This window comes from Thunnus albacares, chromosome 11 (assembly GCF_914725855.1).
Source record: "Thunnus albacares chromosome 11, fThuAlb1.1, whole genome shotgun sequence".
Taxonomy (NCBI): domain Eukaryota; kingdom Metazoa; phylum Chordata; class Actinopteri; order Scombriformes; family Scombridae; genus Thunnus; species Thunnus albacares.
The window spans coordinates 16,726,603-16,743,862 of NC_058116.1; the positions used below are offsets into that span (position 1 = coordinate 16,726,603).

A 17,260-nucleotide genomic window follows, 5' to 3' on the forward strand; every position below is an offset into this window, starting at 1 on the left:
ATATGTGTATTAATATATTGCCATTATATTTAGAGCTGTGTACTCTAGAGGGGGCCAATAGAATGGTCTCTGGTTTATATGGGTGGCTGTCTTCACCTTTCTAGCGTTAGCCAGTCAGGAGAATACTGGGAGGAATAGTTAAGTAAAGCATTATCACTCTGACATTAGCTTCATAGCAATATTGGATGAAATCCGGCAGAGCCAGACCCCCTTTACACTTAGGCTTACATAGGTGACTCTTTTGATCCAATGGTTTTTGTTGTTCCACAGGAAGGGGTTAATAATTGAGTCAAGTTGTTTAAAGAATCTCTTAGTTAAATAGACTGCAGATTTTTGAAAAGATATGGTGTTTAGAGGAGACTATTTCATTTATTTAAGTGCATTTACTCTACCAATCAGGGAGAGGGGGAGGGTTTGCCAGAACTTCAGGCATGACTGCAATTTGGTAAGAAAAGGGGGGAAGTTTGCTTTATATAAATCCTTGTATTTTTTAATGACCTGAATACCTAAGTGTGTGAGTTATTAGCAGTATCTCAGAAGGTAGTGAGTTTAGGAAGGTTGGGTCTTGCAGTCTGATGGGCATGAGTTCATTCTTGTTCCAGTTGATACGGTATCCAGAAAAACTACCAAAGAAAGTGATCAGGTCAAGAATACAGGGAATGCTGAGCTCTGGTTTCTTAAAGTACAACAAAACATCATCTGCATAAAGGGAAATTCTGTTTTGCATGTTTTGCTGTGTTATAGCAGTGGATTAGGGTGTCAGATTGTATTAACTCCGCTAGTGGCTCTATTGCTAGAGTGAACTGAAGAGGTGAGAGAAGGTAGCCCTGTTTTATACCCCTGTGAAGTGTAAATTCAGGGGATATGGTTTAATTCGTAATGATTTAGGCTTTGAGGCATTTATAGTTATTTCACATATATAATGAATGTTTCTGCTACATTGAATTTGTTTAATATTGAAAATAAATAATTCCACTCAACTTGGTCAAATGCTTTTTCACCATCAAGGGAGGAAATGACTAGGTCATCATCTGGAAAGCATGTGGATTACATGATATTGAATAGATGTCTCAAGTTAAAAAATGAGTGTCTGTTGGGAATGAATCCCATCTGATCAGGGTGTATGATCTTACCAAATACTTTGTTTAATCTCAGGGCTAATATTTTAGCTAGCAGTCGGTAAGCTAAATTAAGCAAGGCTAGTGGTTAATATGAGCCCACTTCTTTGGGGTCTTTGCCTTTTTTAGGGATTACAATTATGACCGCTTCATACATGATTTGGGGTCCAATTGGTAGGCCTTCAGTCTCCAGTGCACTGGAAAACACATGGTGAAGGTGTGGGAGAACAGTTGCTGACATTTTTTTATAATACTTTTCAGTATAGCCGTCTGGTCCAGCACTTTTACCACTTTTTAAGCCCATAATTGCAATTTTTATTTCTTCTTCCAAAATATCCTCATTTAAGAGGTCTATATCTTGTTGACTTAGGCTTTGGAGGTCGCAGTTTTTTAGAAAATCTTGCATTATGGCATTATGTGTTGTTGTCTGCTCTGGGGCAATACAGCTCATCATGAAACTGAAAAACAAAATGTATTGATTTCTTAAGAATTAGAAAGGGTTTTTCCAGCCTCACATTTAATGCTATGTATTGCGCGATCACTCTCAATTTTTGTTATTTGTCTGGCAAGCAGTCTATGCAGTTTCTTACCATAGTCAAAAAAATCCTGTTTCATATTTAAAAGGTATTTGTTTATCCTAGAGGTTATGATCTTGTTATACTCATGTTTTCATAGTAGTATCTTCTGATGTAGTTCTCTAGAGGGATTCTGCATGTTTTCCTTGTCTTATATCCCTATCTGTTCTTCTAACTTGGTTAATTTCTTTTTATTTGCTTTGTTCTTGAAAGTTACTAACAGAAATGATGTGCCCACTCAGATCTGCTTTAAGGGTGCCCCATAGCAGTGAGGGAGATGTTTCTGGACTTTGATTAGACTCATAAAAATTTGGATTTTACTTTTCTAAATCAGCACAGAAAATTGGGTCTTTGGGGAGTGAGGTGTTCAGCCACCATCTATAATGCTTTGTAGTGATATCTGTCAGGTTAACTGTGAAAGATAGGGCTGTGTGATCTGAGATAACTATGCTATGATATTTCACACTTTGTACATTTAGAAGCATTTTGCCATCGATAAAGAAAATAGTCAATCTTGCTATATGTGTAATGTACTGACAAAAAAAGGAGTACTCTTGTCCAATGGGGTTCAGTCCTCTCCAAACATCCACCAGATTCATATTAGTGGCAGATGTTTTAAGCAGTTTGGCTGTGTTCGATCTTCTAAGATTTAGCTGCGAAGATTTGTCCAGATAGGGATCCAGGATGCAATTAAAATCCCCACTTATTATTAGATTTGTTTGTGGTGTGGAGGTTGGTATAAGGGAGAATATTTTATTGTAGACTAGGATCATCAAAGTTAGGGCTCTACACATTCAACATAATTACAGGAGTGGAGTACAGTTCACCTTTAATAATAATAAACTTATCCTGATTGTCTTTGATTGTGTCTGTATGTTTAAAGGGTACATTACTCTTGAATAGTATAGCTACACCTAATGCTTTAGTCAAGAAAGATGAATGATATGCTTGACCTTATCCATCTGGCTCACAGTCTGGTATGTGCAACCTGTCTGAGATGGGTTTCCTGTAGGAATATGACATCAGCTTTTACAGATTTAATGTAGGCAAATATCTTTCCTCTTTTAACTAGATGGTTCAAACCCTTCACATTCAAAGAGGTATATGTTATAGCTGTTGGGTCACCTATTACATCTCTCTCCAAACTCTCCCCCAAACCCAGGACTCCCCCCCCAAAAAACACAACAAAGGAAAAAAACCCAAACATGTCTAGGTGTGGAACAGAACAATAATGCGACTCCCACATTAGAAAAGGTGTCCAACTGCTATAGCAGTCAACAACACTGCCTAGGTAAACAACCAAATCAACCAGAGCCATGGGCCCCCCACAAGATTGTGTGTTAGTTAGGTAAAATCTTCTCAACAGTCTTATTTGTATAACAGTCTTTAAATAAGGAGTTTAAACAGAGTGAAAAAAGAGAAGTTTTATTTCCTTGTCAAAGTTTGTTGTCAGTTCCACTGTATGTGTGGCTTTGGTCTCCAGGTCTTTCACAGTGGCACCTTGTGCATCCATTATGGCCTGCAATGAGTCTTTAGCAGCCTGGTTCTCAGCTTGGTATGCCATAAACTCCCTCTGGAGTGCAATAGACATCTCTGAGATGTGGGCATCAATGGTGGTGCAAATGTATTGTTTAATAGAGCCAGCGTCTTCTTTAAGGGAAGCGATAGCATCAAGAACGTTTTTGTTGCTAATTGTTGGTGTGGCCGTTACAGCATTGCAAGATGGCGGCGTTGTATCCGCATAACCCTAACCCTAACCCTAACCCTAACCCTAACCCTATCCTTAGTTCTAGCTAGTGTGTTTGGCATCCTGGACAGTTGTCACTTCTCATCTCTAACCAGTTGTGTTCACAAAACTTTTAACAAAACATGAAATTAAGAAAGTTTTAATTCCAAGGTGTTTGGCACAATATGTAAGCCAATATGTGGCAGCCCACAGGAAAAGCGACCTACTCCTTCATCACTCGACAGCGCCCCTCTCTCTGCTTTTTACATCCCTTCATTTCCTCCAATCCAGAAAATTACAGAGGTCAAACAGTGAGTGGCAGAGCTATTTTTCCACCGTTGCAGAAGGAATTAATTGTGTTTAGTGGGGTGATGGACATCAACAGTGATTTGTGAGGTTGGCAAAACTGCAGCTGGTGTCAAAGCAACCATGTATAGACTCAATCAAGGAGATGTTAATGTCTGAGGAGGTGGATTTAGCATCGCTAATTAGTAGGCCACGAGGAATGCATGGCAATTATAGTCAGAACTTGACTTTTTTTTTTTTTTTCATTCACACTTTTATCACAGATTGTTGGGTGATGCAACTCTCTACCTTAGAAAAGTGTCAAAGCACTTTAACATACTACCTCTCTCTGTCTCCTCCTTGTACCTTCCATTAGTTAAAACAGCACTGTGTTTGCAGTCCAGATACTGCTGATCCATGCTGATGACTTTGTTACGGGATTAACATTGTTAGCATCAGCCATCTGTTACTGTGCAAGAAGATAAAATGGACATGGAGGAACACAGAGTGGAAAACAAAGGCTTACATGTACCCAAAACAAAACAGCACTTTATATGCACGGCTCCATCAGACACAAAGATACAGCTGGAAAGAGTAAATACACAGATAGAAATCGGTTTTCTTTATAAACAAAAACTCTCAATTCTACATAATTTATGCTGGTTTAGGTGCCACCTAATGTACTAATTTTACACATAAATATCACTTTACTAGTCTTGGTTAGTCCTATTCATCCTTTGAAAACTCTTGGAGACTACAAATTTGACTCAACAACATTCTGAATGCTGTCAGAATATGAGGTCATTTTATTTAAGACCCATCACCACATAACATCCACAAAAACCTGTTTGCGTTGGCCTATTTTTAAAGATCCTCACAGATATACTGAACAAAGCAAAAAGAAACTGAGTGCACACATGAGTGGTTTGCTAAGCTCCGCTTTGAGCCCTGTGATTTCTGTTTTGCTGTTTTGTATCCAAGGCAACATGGCGGCTTAGGTGGTTAACTTTGCCTCTTCACAGCAGTAAGTTCTCATGCTTGATCCTGGACTTATTCTTTTTGATCTTTGTGTCTCCTGTAGATGTTTCAGTTGCACACCACATTACAAACACGCATATGTCGAGGGCATTGGAAACTGAGAACTGAAGTCTGAGAGTATGCCCATACACCTGAACTGAACTGACAATCTGATGAAGCATTTTCCCTGCCTTCTGCCCAATGTACCATTGCATGCTGGGATAGTCTCCTGCTACCCATGACCTTGAAATGCATAAACTAACTAAACACTGTGCAAAGTGTCAAAAAAATGCAAGCATTTACTCTTCAAATAGATATTTGCTCTTAACAGAAACTTAAAGATGCTTTCATACAGTAGGGCTGCTGTTGCAACAGATGTTGTGTGATGATAAAGCTAGTGTGTCATCATAACACAATCACTTTGCTACTGTTTGTGTTATTGGTTACATCGTTCATTTGGATCAGATAGTTAATACAGTGTACATTTAAATGATTGATGGTGTTTTTGTGTTTTGTCCCATTAGAATCTTGGCTCTATTGAAAGAGGCATTGTTTTCCTGCTTAGGGACATTTTTACCCAGAGATGAAAAGCTGCATTGTGTTTATGGAGTCATATACTGTATGTGAACATGACTCTGATTCAATCAGAGGCATATGTTATGTAAAGCATGTATGTGCTTTCAAAGGACCTACACCCTGCTGCATTGTGTGTTGTGCTTCACATGCTTGCATTAGCTCAAGGTTGTTTACATACATTCATCAAATCAATTCTAAAGGTTTATGTAAAGCATAGAGAATAATTGCTGCCTTTGTGCTTCTATGTTTATTATCTATAAATTCACGCTAATTTCCCTGTTAAACCCATTTTACTTTTTAGTTAAAAAAATGATTTTTTTTCCCTCCAGAGCAGGTTGGCTTTTTACCTGCTACCTCAGACATCATTTCATGGGTTTGATATTGATAAAAAATGTCAGTTCAATTATGCAGCAGAAAAGAATTACTAAGTAAGAGATCGTGTGTGCAGCATATCACTCTAAAATGATGAAGTAAATTAACCTTAGAGTGTGACACATTTTAATCCTCGACAAAATTTTTGCCACCCTGTTCAAAATTTCAATTGTAAGGTATATTCATAATTGATACAGTTATATATATATATATTTTTTTCTTTTTAATTTTCATTAGTATATTGGACATCTTAGTTTGACGGATGAAGTGTGAGCAAAATCAAATTGATACCGAATGGGTTTTGTTTTTTTTACTGTTGCATTATAAATATGAAAACACCTTTTGTTCTTTGTTCTGCACAAACTCACACTCACACAACCGCAGGAAGCAGTGGCCTTTCCAGTGAAGCATGGCTGCAGCTTTCATGTCATTTTCGTCTCATCAGTGCTCTTCCTGGTGAGGGATGATACTTGATATTCAGAGGTTAGCTTTGTCTCCTCAAATTAATCAGCTGCTCCTGTGTTCCTGTGCAGAGGAGAATCACCGGGGAGCTTGAGAAATTGTGAAGTACAATACTATAACAAAGGCAGCCTGTAAAACACAATCTGGAAGTGAACATTAAAGAGGATTTCAGATGTGGGCTTTTGTGATCACTGGGATGTGAAGTGGCATAAATAATGTAAAAATCCAGGCAATGCGGTACTGATTTTATAGGTTTAAAAACATCTTGCCAAAGGACTGCAGTTGAAAATTAGCCAGCTGGCTAACACTGGCACAGTTACAGAAATGTTGATTAATGTGCGATGTCCTTATAAATAAAATAAATGGAAAATGAAATGAAAGAGTAGTACTAAAGAATATTTCTGGCATGATTTTAGATGATAGATTGAACAACTGTATGGACTTAGTATAAAGGTTTTGAAAGGAAGATTGAAACTGTGTTCCTAAGAGGCTGAAGATGCCATTTTCTATTCAGCCTCTCTGCTTCATTAGATGATCACAGCCTGTATGGCAGTAGTTGTACATTAAAGAGCTGGAAGACCTTTGATATGAATGTCACCTTGTGTACTGTACTCTTTACGTTCCACTATGTATGTGGAACGTTGTTATGCATTATGTCGGGCAAAAGTATTTAAATGCGTATAACACAACCATCACAATTCAATTTGTTAGCTTTTAATTTAAATGTACTTGGAATGACAAGGGTTTTATAAAAATAATTGCACAGTATTATTATATCTAATGCTGCAACTTTATTTTTGCTTTACTGATTGGCGATTTATTCTAGAAAATGTGGGAAATAATGGAAAAACATCCGTAACATTTTCCTAGAGCCTAAGGCGAAATCTTCACATTGTTTATTTTGTCTGAAAAACAGTCCAAAATGCAAAGATGTTTAATATACAGTAATGTAAATCAGAGAAAAACTGCAAATCATTTGTGAGGTTGGAACCAGTGAATGTTTATGAGGCATTTTTGCCTCCTAAATGACTTAAACATTAAACAGTTAATTGGTTGTCATGTTGAGGGATGGGGACGGTGGATGAGTTGTGCCCCACGCTGTTTGTGTTTTTGTATTTACTTGTTCAAAATGTTCAATATATAATTATTTCTTAAAAAACACAATTAATTAATTATCAAAATAGCTGGCAATAAATTTCTATTGATCATGTAAGTGATAAATCAATTGATCTAATTTCAGCGTTAATTACGTTATCACTAAAAGCCAATAAATGATGATATTGGATTATCAGCATTGTTTGTAGTAATGGTTAGCAACATGCTGCTGTAGAAATCCAGTGCTGTTGTGAGGATAATTCAGTTGTGTGAGAGAGAAACTAAGTCTCAGTGGGGGGTGTGGTGTGAGTGGGGTTTTTTTTTTCCTCCCCTTCTTTTCTCTCCTCACATCTCTTAGCGTTGACTGGATTGTGTTTGACAGATATGGAGCCTGGAGAGCGGTTGGCCTCCCCATCGGCAGCCCCGTCCTCCCTTAATGTGGCCTCCTCTTCAGCCAGCTCCTCCCCTGTTCCTCCCCAGACACCCTCCACCAAGTGCAGCCCAACTCCGAACCCTGCAGGTAGTTCCCCTCTCACCACCTGTAGTATGTATACACACACACACGCACACACTAGATCAAACATGACTCAAAGCTAATTGTTTGTTGATGTGTTATTTAGTTTAAAGCCAGTATATTAAATTATTCTGCCCACATTTTGAAAAAACTTTTACACCAATGTAATGTGCAGTGCGTCCCACAGGTTAAGAATTTATTTTAGTTACAATTGGTTAAGGTTTGAGTTTGTGGTGCTGCAAACGACATTGAGAGTCCACCTGCAAAAAAAACGTTAAATTTACAAGCTATTAATAAATGTAAATGAATGCACCATTTTGTCGGACTTTACAATCAGTCTGCACTTTATAAGTACACTTCCACACAAACATTCAAAAGAAAATAATAGAAAGCGAATCTATTTTGAGAGTCTGTCTTTTTTTGTTTTGTGCAGCAATAAGGCTATTAAAATAACTTCTTCCTTTCTTACACATAACAGACAATTTTGCTAGGTATGGAGAGGCTGTTGAATTAATGAGTGCCAACAATTAAAAATCTGTGTATGCCCTTGCGGATGTCTTTTGACAACCTTTAGCTCCAGTTTATCCGGTGTGATTTGACATGTCTGTCAGCCTCACACTGTGCATGCAGCCGCCAACATCTTCTTGTTTTCTCTGAATACTAATTGTGGTCAAAGCCATTATGCATTGAGCAGCGGTGATGCATAAGCTGTCAGATTGCCCCTGACCGCAGAATAATGTGAAAATTTACATACTGTGGTTTGTGATTATTTTTTTCTCCTTCATGATAAGATGCCCCAAAAAGCAGTGTTTTTTGTCATGCTATCACAATGAAGAACACATTAGAGACATTCTCATAAATAATTCATTCTTAGACCCCCACACCAAACGTGCACAGAAATTTCCCAGATAATTTATTTAAGGACTGAACACTAAATTCTGAAAAAACACAGGCACCTTTGTAACAAACCACTGTTATGAGCATTAAGTAAATTGAGTTCTTTCAAGATATTTCATATCCCCTGTTGAAAGTAAGACAGATATGACATACTTGGTGATGGCGACACCCCTTTGAAACACACTCAATCCTTCATAATTTTATAAGCTTTCAAACTGTTCTAAGTAGGTAAGTTTATCCAAGAAACATTTTATGCAGCCCCTCGTTTGTATTTAACACAGCAAGAACAAGGTTGTAATTCCACATTGACATCTCTCATGAAGAATAAAACTGGTGTGATTTTAGAGGTTCAACTTTCACGTCAATTGAATCGCAGTATTACTGACTTCTGAAAATACACAAAACAAAAAAATTTGGAACAAATCAGTTAAATTTTCACTGAATTTATTTAGTAAGAATTGCAGTTAATGGTTAGAATTTGCTATATAAACAAGTATAGACAAATAAGTATTGAACTTACTGTTAGTAATTTCTCTGTAAATTGATCAACAAATTGTAGACAACACCACAGTTTGACAGCATGGAATCAGACACAATGTTAGCCTGGCCTGCTCTTCATTTGATCCAAACAAAGAACAAATCAAGTGGAGTTTGTCTTAACAGGCTCAGTCCTGCACAGCTCTGGATTCTTAATGAAAATGAGGTATTTGATCTGGTTGATAGGGCTAGACTGGTTTCTCTGGTAGAAATAGTTCTGATAACAAACAAAAGAAAAAAGTACACTTACCACCAGTTGCACATTCTTTTATCGCAGGGCTTATTTGGCTTCTTCGCTCAGGCTTCTTTGTCTGTTTTCTTTCTTTCTTTCTTTCTTTCTTTCTTTCTTTCTTTCTTTCTTTCTTTCTTTTTGGTCACCACTTACTGTAGTAAAAGAGGAGAGGATATCGCGTCACATCATATATGAGTGTTTGTCTCGACCCTGAATGTTTCATGATTATCACAATAAATTAATTCTTTTATAATGTAGAAATTATTGCTGTTCCTAAATGGTATCATGGAATTAACAGTTTATGAGTTTAGAAATTATTTATTGAACCATGCTTAAATTCATGGTTCATGCATTTTACTGGGTATGTATATCTAAATAGTATATCTAGACAGACAGACACCCTGTCTAGATAGCGAGATTGATTAATAGATGAGTTGATTTTTGTATTCTTAAAATGGCGTCCTTTGTTCTCCAGGCCATTTGCTGCGGATGACAGGGGATGAGCGTTTAAATATATCTGGCAGCTCCAATGCTTTTCCCTTAATCAGCCGTCCAGCTTTCGGGCTCTACACATCAAGTTCAGGGCGCTCTGAGTTTGGAGGCCTAGGGAGTCTGGGTTTGTCTGCCTTGGCTGCTCACCCCCAGTTTGGTACATTTCCAGGTAAGAAAGCTCAAAGTGAGATGTTTTTTTTATTTTATTAATGTAGATTAAAGTCAAATTAAAGATTTTGACATGACATTAAAATAATAAAATAATAAAAGAAATTCTTAGTTATAGCCAGTTGTATGCATATTAAATGATATCATACCACTAAGCACAAAGTAAATGGACATTTTAGAAAGCAGATGCTGTTTCAGAGGAATGCTGCTCTCAGGAAACAGCTGTGAAATGTCCAACAGTAGAGAAGAAACTCTGGAGCTATTTTACAATGACCTCTGCTTTAACTTCAACGTAAAGGAATAAAATCACTATCAGTGGAATGCACTCGTTATCTGAAGACATTTCAGCTCAAATGTAAGACTGTTATTTTGAACTGAGTGATTAGTGTTAACAGTTTGGATAAACTGCTGCTTTTATAACATGTTGGCAGATTGGATTATCTGCATATGTAGATAGAGTGGCTGTTAACTGCACAGTGTCACTTCTGCAGACTGGTGGCGACCATCTGAGGCACAAACCAGGGGAGCAGCAGCCTTCTTCCCTCCTCTTCTGGGTCTGCATCCTGTATTCGCACCAACCTTCAAAAGCCATGATCCCATTCACTTGCAGTCCCGTACCTCAGGTAAAAAAAAAAAAAAAAAAGGCTAGCTCCTTCTAAAGGTCATACATGTCGTAGTAGTTTAGAGCTGTAAGCACAGCTGTTCAGATCTTACTGTACATAATGATAGCTTAAAATACTACTGCTGACATTAACTTACCTTGCTAAGTGAAATTGGTGTTTTGTAAAATCATTATTCTCTGTTACTATTTTTTATTGACATCCTAATGTGTTTGACTCGTATTACTTGTTCTCATGAGTATCCACCTAAAGAAACGTACACTATGTCAGTTTCTGTCGGCATGAATGGAACAGTGAACGGTAGGAGTGCTTCTTCACCTACTGGGAACTCTGCTGCGAGCAACAGTTCACTTCCAGCAAAGGGAAACAAGGAGAAAACTAAAGCCAACTGTAGTCGGAGTCAAAAGAGCAGCCAAGACATGGGTCAACTACACCAGAAGACTATCCAGAAAACAAAAGAAAAGGTTAATATTTTTCTTTTCTTTCTTTTTTTCTGTCTTTTGCCATACACTGCTTGAAAACCTACTGTATTGTTATATATATATATTCCCGGTAGCCTTTCACCTGTTATAAGAGCTTTTGGACTTTTTGTTTTGAATTATTGTTCAGAAACTCAACAAAAAACCACTAGAGACCTCGAGCATGAGTGGCAGCCATTCGGGATCCTTGTCAGATAGCTCCAGTGATGGTGAGGAGAGCAGCAGTGATCCTGATGACATGGAGGAAGACGAGGAGGACAATGATGACGATGAGGATGATCAGAGCAACGATAGTGAGGACTCCGATTCAGAAAAAGAGAGTCCAGTGAAAAGGAAAGTCAAGGTAATTGTTGGTGTTTTTGTAATCAGCAGAATACTCAGATTTTTGAAAATACCATACTGTTAACCATCTGTTCTGTGGATGCAATTGTAAAAAAAAAAAACCTGACAAACATATAATACATATCATTTCTTTTATCATGAATGATACACAAGGGCATATTGTGAGGTTGTAATTAAACTTAAGATGACTTCTGGTATAATAATGTTTTAAGTGCAAATGTCCCTTTGTAAAAGTGCTCTCAGTTAAATACATTTTAGATGGATTGTCAAAAGCAGCCATAGCGGTGGGTGGCAAACTGGATGTATGTGCTGGTTGACAGAGCTGCCACTGTGAGGCTTTCTCAGTAGGAGCTGACATGACATGCTGTCTTCTCCCTGTTTCCCTCATCCTCCTACTCAGCGGCTGACACAGAACACTTGTGAGAGTAAAAAGAAGAGACCTTGCACCGCCGATGGAAACACAACTCAAGACAGTCAGAGTGTTCTGGCTCAGCAGCATAATGACAGTGTTCTCTTGACTTCCTCGTACCTCTTCCAGTCCTCTTCTCTTCCTGCTGGCCTGCCTCAGTCCACAGCGCTGTTCCTCCAGAGCCCCAGGACTGCCGAGGAGGAAGGCAAGCAGCACATCAGTGTCATCCAGACCACGAGACTGGCAACAGGCAACAGCCCCTTAGCACAGTCCCACAGGGAAGCCTCTCCTTTGCCCTCCAGATCATCACCCAACCTGATCTCCTTCTCCTCCTCACCTAAACACTTGCCTCCGTCCACGTCACCAAAGCACTTCTCTCATTCGGCCTCACCAAAGCATAGCTCCGTCTCCTTCTCTCCCAAACCTCTTGCTCTCTGTTCCTCTTCGAGGCCCCTGTCTCTGTGTTCCTCACCTAAACGCTCATCTGTTTCCTCACCTAAGCCTCCCTCCCTCTCTTCTTTACCCAAAGCACCAACCCTGTTAGCCTCTCAAAAATCCCCACATAAACCCAAATCTTTGATACCCTCTCCCAAGCACACACAGCTTGTTGATAGCATGAAGAGCAGTGGAACACTCCTGGATGAAAGCTCATTACACATGAACAGTTTTAAATTGAAACAGGTGAGTTATGTTTTTATATTCACATCACTTTCTTCTTTTTTTCTAAATTTTACTAAAGATACACAAAATAAATTACTTTAATAAAGCAGAAAAGTATTTTTCATCCTCTTTTGCTAAATAAGGAGCTCTGTTTTCATGTATTGTCTATCATTGTTTCTGTCATAAAATAAATAAAAATCAGTTGGTTCCCTCACAACAGAAAATTAATGTCTAAGCACTGTTATTGGGGCTTTTATTATACTGCTACAGTGAGTCTGACTGCTACATGACTAGAAGTGACAATGCATGTAGCTCTATTGGGAAGGCTTCAAAAATTGACAAGCAATTAGCTCTGTTATGTTTTGGGTTGTTTGTTATCAAGAGGGAGAAATCGGCCTCTTTAACAGGACTCTGTTATTGTCACTATTCTGAGAAGGAGGGAAAATGTAGAAATCTGTAACAAGAGGGTTTTAATTCATATGGTGGTGGTACATTTAATGCAGGCTTTTGATTGCCACAGTATGACAATAGCAACAAATACAAGATGACAGCTGAAGTCATAAGATGGAACTAAGCCAAATAATTAGAAAATATTTTCCACAGTAGCCTTTTTTTTCCTCATTGTTGTTGACATGCTTGAGCCCGCTCTTCATTGTTCTTCTCTCTTATTACACCTTAAATTCCTTCATTCACAGCCCACTGTAATGTAATGTGAGTGACAGTTTGTGTAATTACTTCTTTTTTTTCTTTGTTTCCCTTTCTTTCTCATTTTTGTATAGGCCCCTCATTCCAAGGACTCCTTCAAGCTGGCTTTCTCTATGCGACCTAAGGAACAGGACTGGTATAAAAGTCACAAAACTTCAGCTTCCTCTTTAGAGACGTCAAGCAGTCATTTACTGTCTCTCCCACACAGCAATGACACCAATCTGTTCATGAACCATCACCCTAATGGAGCGATCCATAGCTCCGTTCAGGATGCCCCTTTGGCCCTCATCGTTAAGCCCCGCAGCCAGAGCAGCGCCACCAGCGGCAAGCCACTCCTGGCAGCCTCCAGCCCCCACTACCACATGCCCACCAACTTGAGCACTAGCACTAAGGAGCCATCAGGCACCTCTGCTGCCCCACTTAAATCTTCCTCCCTATTAGGCCTTAGACCACAGAAGAGGAAAACTCCCAAGTCTAAAATCAACTCATCCTCTCCACCTGTGAACTTGGTGAGAAGCAGTGAGTCTGACATCCACAGCAGCAAGGACTCAGACGACTCTTTAGGAGATGACTACAATGATGATGATGAAGATGATGAAGATGATATTGAGGATGAAGATTCTGGCAGTAGCCTGTCAGGTTAGATTAACTAGACCTTTCTTTAATTTAATAAATACAAAGCATTGATAATACATGATTGAAGCTGTTATATTCGGTGTCCCCCTGAAATTAGTTGGGTGTGTGAGGAATGTTAATTTTGGATATAAATCAGCTCTCTCTGTTTCTCTCTCTGCCACGCTGGAATCCCCCGCAGAGTCGGAGAGCAATCTGGAGAGCGACTCTGATGGCTCTGAGGATGATATGAAGGAGTGCGGTGAGACTGAGGCAGATAGCGATGCAGAGAGGACTCCTCTGAAACTTGGCAAATCATCCTTGTCTACTTACAAGTCCGCCTCAAGCATCTCAGCCAACTGCTCCCTGCTTAACCTGCAGGTTATCAGGCCCCCTAGTCTGCCTAGTAGTTTACTCACCCCTACCACAGTGACCACCTCAGGGACATCGAGTAACCACAGCACCCCATCCCCGTCCTTCACATTAGCTTCCCTGCCAGGTAAAAAATATGTATTTCTTCTTTGCTTTCTAATACCAAATGCTTGGATAACCCACCATACAGCGACAACAACAGCTGCTTAACAAATTTAATAAGATACTTGATGTAACCAGCCACTAACATCGTGTCTACACAGGAGGCATAGTGTGAGCAGCATGTTAGCAGAGCAGCAGCAGCTTCAGTCTTCTGTCTGTGTCTACACAGGATGCGACTCAGTATCGAGTGTAGGTCACCTGCATTGTGGTTGCACGTAGTCTATGAAGACAATCACTGTAGTTATGTGCCTGAAACAGAAGAACATAGTTTTGAAGTGTAAAAATACACTTTGGGTCACGTTTACGCATGTACAGTGCGTGTAAAACAAGCTATTATATGGCCTGTGTAGACAGCTCTATTGATTGGATAGAAACATATCCATCCCACATGCAAGAGATGGACCACTGAAAAATGCGGCTGAAAAACGCCTCCTGTGTGGACACACCATAATGTGTCGTTCAGGCTTCAGGAAAGTATTCTTCCCTCGGACAATAAAGTAGGATCACACCCAAAGTCAGCATGGTGTTTATTTTTCCCCCTCTCAGTTTTGTTGTCCGGGCTTTCATACCCCTCTTCATTCATGCTTTTTCAGACTATCCAACCTATCAGTGGAAAAGAACGCTTATTTTTTCAGTAAGAGGTCATGGATGTACATTTCTCAATAGTTCCGAGTTGAAATGAGTTCTCTGGAAGACAGCGGTTGCGTCATTGTTTTTTCTATCTCCAGCAGCCTTTGTTTTAATAACTCAGGCAGATGCTTTATAAATCTGATACTGGCTTAGTCATCAACCACAATTTATTACCAATAGAACTTGATTCTGACTCACCATTAATTGGAAAGTATTAATTTCTTTTTCCATTATATCTTGCTACGGAGTAATACAAGAATCATGACTTGATGAACATTTAATAAAGTGAGGAATCTAACTGTATTTTATCACCACCAATACTGCAACCACAGGACCAGTGAACTTGCAAAAGGTCTAAATATTATTTGTCTAATATTTCATGTTGATGTCCATGTATGTATGGTTGCTAACCCTGAACTGAGCAAAACCTTCTACCAAAAACAAATTCCACTGACCTGGGTCGTTTGCTGTTTAATATACAAAACAGCTATTCACAACAGATTGATATTCCTAACAGGGTCTCCTTTTGTAGAATATATTATATTTGCAACAATATGCCTGTGTAGTGGATACTCTGTAAAAATGGCAGGTTTTTGCATTCGCTCATGTCCCACTGGAGGTGCGAAAAGCGCTGAGTCATTTCTCCTGTTTTCTAGGATCAGGGAAGAGAAGGAGAGTAACTGATGAGAGAATACTGCGATTACCTCTTGAGTTCGGGTAAGATATTGTACATGTACTTCATATTGAAAGAGACACATAAAGATTTGATAAAGTCTGTGTTTTATTTGTCGTAGCTGTCATGTTTACCGTATTTTTGGTGTCAATGCAGCTGTTGTTATAGTCACTGACAATCGACCTTTCCTTAAAGGTCGTTTGTGGCCTAAGGCAAACATTACCATATCTCTGTGTTTGCTACAAAAAACAAGACAATGAATGAGTTTTAGTAAATTTCAAAATTTATCAAGAATCTTTCAGTTCTGACACATTTACTCAAGTAGAGAAAATGAAAAAACTCCAAACTCTCTACAACTAGTATCATTACACCCTTGAACAACATATTTGTCCATCATGTGTAGTTGAAGAAGCTCCCAATATAAATGTGGGTAACTGTGTGAATATGAAGCTGCAATCCTGCTAAGATTTTTTTTTTTTCCCAGGGTAAATACTGTAAAGGTAAAAAATATTGTTGGTGGAATTGTTTTGAGTGCAGTGACGTCTTTATCAAGAGCTGAGTAAGAGTGGACCACAGTAAATATGTGGCCCCTTTTTGGGTCTTTAAAAAGCCCAGTCCTGAGCAGTAGGTCATAGTGGGCAGGAAATGAAGTGAGGCCCAGCAGTTCAGACACAAGGGGTTAATTGCATCCAGCCTCACAGACATGCAACATTAGCAGCTCCCTCCCCACAAATTTTGCAGCCTTGGATCAGAGCGCCTTTCATCTTCCAGGGATGTTTTTCATCAGCAGGTTCACAGGAAATCGAGGCTACACGACTGTATTTCAGCCCCTGCTCTGTTTAGAATAACAGCCTACCTGCCACTTGTGTAAGCCATGGCTGCTCTCCAGCGGAGCTCATGGGAACTGAGGGGTTGCCCCACTTGGCCCACGGCCATTTCTGATTACTGAAAGGGTCAGAGGACGGCAAGGCCACAGACTACACGGTGCACAGCTGTACATACATCATTTACATAGTTTATCTCCTTGTTTGAGAGGGAGATGTGTATCTGGTCCAATTTTGACACAAGGAAATATTAACTCAATGTTTTATCATAAAAAGGACATTTTTATGATAAAACATTTAGCTGATGATATATATATTAATGACGACAGAATACAGCTGTGTTTTTTAATTTTTTTAATTTCTTTGCATGTTAACTATATTTGTACTGTCTTTGCAATGTCTGTGTTCTGCAGGTGGCAGAGAGAGACGCAGATCAGGAGTGTGGCAGGTCGTCTACAAGGAGAGGTGGCTTACTTTGCCCCATGTGGGAAGAAGCTGCGTCAGTATCCTGATGTAATGAAGGTAAATCCATAGTATGTTTCTTTATTTCATTGAAAGCAGAATTAAATTCTTGCCCTTACTCACTGCATCCCTGTAGCACTTTGTAATTGCCCGCAGGTGGGAAATAATGATATTCGTGGAGATTGACCAGTCTTTATGGTTGAAAGTTCCTACCTATGCTTTAATTAATATGTATTTTTTCTGC

At 39.1% G+C, this 17,260-nt stretch overlaps 1 protein-coding gene across 7 annotated transcripts in view; it reads left to right on the forward strand.

Moving 5' to 3' along the window:
- The window catches only part of LOC122992175 (bromodomain adjacent to zinc finger domain protein 2B), a 62,633-nt gene that overhangs the window by 27,733 nt on the left and 17,640 nt on the right, over positions 1-17,260 (forward strand). For 6 of the 7 annotated variants that reach the window (XM_044365844.1, XM_044365846.1, XM_044365848.1 and 3 more), the window contains exons 3-12: positions 7,609-7,746; positions 9,882-10,067; positions 10,558-10,689; positions 10,957-11,150; positions 11,296-11,508; positions 11,908-12,597; positions 13,356-13,920; positions 14,096-14,392; positions 15,714-15,774; positions 16,968-17,076. In XM_044365844.1, the coding sequence (XP_044221779.1) occupies positions 7,611-7,746; positions 9,882-10,067; positions 10,558-10,689; positions 10,957-11,150; positions 11,296-11,508; positions 11,908-12,597; positions 13,356-13,920; positions 14,096-14,392; positions 15,714-15,774; positions 16,968-17,076 (2,583 nt within the window). In that variant the 5' untranslated portion in view covers positions 7,609-7,610. The remainder of the gene's footprint in view (positions 1-7,608; positions 7,747-9,881; positions 10,068-10,557; positions 10,690-10,956; positions 11,151-11,295; positions 11,509-11,907; positions 12,598-13,355; positions 13,921-14,095; positions 14,393-15,713; positions 15,775-16,967; positions 17,077-17,260) is intronic. The other variant, XM_044365847.1, reaches the window with a different exon arrangement.